Source organism: Sinocyclocheilus grahami, unplaced genomic scaffold, assembly GCF_001515645.1.
Source record: "Sinocyclocheilus grahami isolate Dianchi unplaced genomic scaffold, SAMN03320097.WGS_v1.1 scaffold1470.1, whole genome shotgun sequence".
Taxonomy (NCBI): domain Eukaryota; kingdom Metazoa; phylum Chordata; class Actinopteri; order Cypriniformes; family Cyprinidae; genus Sinocyclocheilus; species Sinocyclocheilus grahami.
Window position 1 is genome coordinate 29,952 of NW_015506649.1, and position 958 is coordinate 30,909.

At 44.9% G+C, this 958-nt stretch overlaps 1 protein-coding gene across 1 annotated transcript in view; it reads right to left on the minus strand.

The window, feature by feature from the left end:
• Window positions 1-958, minus strand: part of LOC107570527 (nucleolin-like) — a 33,155-nt gene that overhangs the window by 29,844 nt on the left and 2,353 nt on the right. The window contains exons 2-6 of the mRNA XM_016256753.1: window positions 809-910; window positions 608-719; window positions 434-520; window positions 215-355; window positions 2-112 (exon numbers count right to left, since the gene is read on the minus strand). Of these exons, the coding sequence (XP_016112239.1) occupies window positions 2-112; window positions 215-355; window positions 434-520; window positions 608-719; window positions 809-910 (553 nt within the window). The remainder of the gene's footprint in view (window position 1; window positions 113-214; window positions 356-433; window positions 521-607; window positions 720-808; window positions 911-958) is intronic.

Below are 958 nucleotides of genomic sequence, written 5' to 3' on the forward strand. Positions count from 1 at the left end.
TCATCATCATCATCATCCTCTTCGTCGTCATCCTCATCCTCTTCAGATTCCTCCTTTGCCTTCACCATTCCTGCCTTTTTGGGCACTGGAGTCGTGTCCATTTCCTCTTCTTCTGAATCAGGACAAAATATTTAAAAAAGCAAACACTTTCAGTATTAAATCCCTTATGCATCACATGTGCAGCTCTTAAAAATAAACAGCCGTTCACACACACCATCATCATCTTCCTCGTCATCATCATCCTCCTCAGACTCCTTCGCAGCAGGTGCTTTGGCTGCAGGAGCTGCTTTCTTCATGGCTTTGGCTGGAGTCGCCTTCTTGGGTGGTGGAGGCAGCTCTTCCTCAGATTCGTCATCTACAAAGACAGGAAATGGAGTTGTTAGAAATGTTCAAATCACTTATGAATGCACACCATCCTGAAGCACTTTCATACCATCATCATCATCCTCTTCATCGGACTCCTCAGCAGGCGCTGCTTTCTTGGCAGGTGCTGCCTTCTTTGGGGGAGGAGCTTCCTCTTCTATCAGGAAAAATTAAGACGCATTAATGAGATTTTGACCTTTAGATTAATACAGAACTGAGAGAACCATGAAAACAATTTGCTTACCAGATTCTTCATCGTCGTCATCGTCACTCTCCTGTTTGGCAGCAGCTTTTCCATTTTTCACTGCCTTCGCCGGAGCCGCTTTCTTCTTTGCTACAGCTTTAGCTGGTGGCGCCTGCCGAATTGAGATTGAATTTCAGTCTAACAATTCCTTCATTAGCAACTAAATGTTTAAAACGCGTTATTTACAGATCGATTCCTCACCTCTTCCTCCTCATCCTCACTCTCCTCCTCGCTGGATTCTTCTTCCACTTCTTTGGGAGGTGGAGGTGCCTTTTTCTTCAGAGGCGCTAGTTTTTTAGCTGCCTGCAAACATCGAGAAAAGGTTGGTTTGCGGGGGCAGGTTTTTTTTTT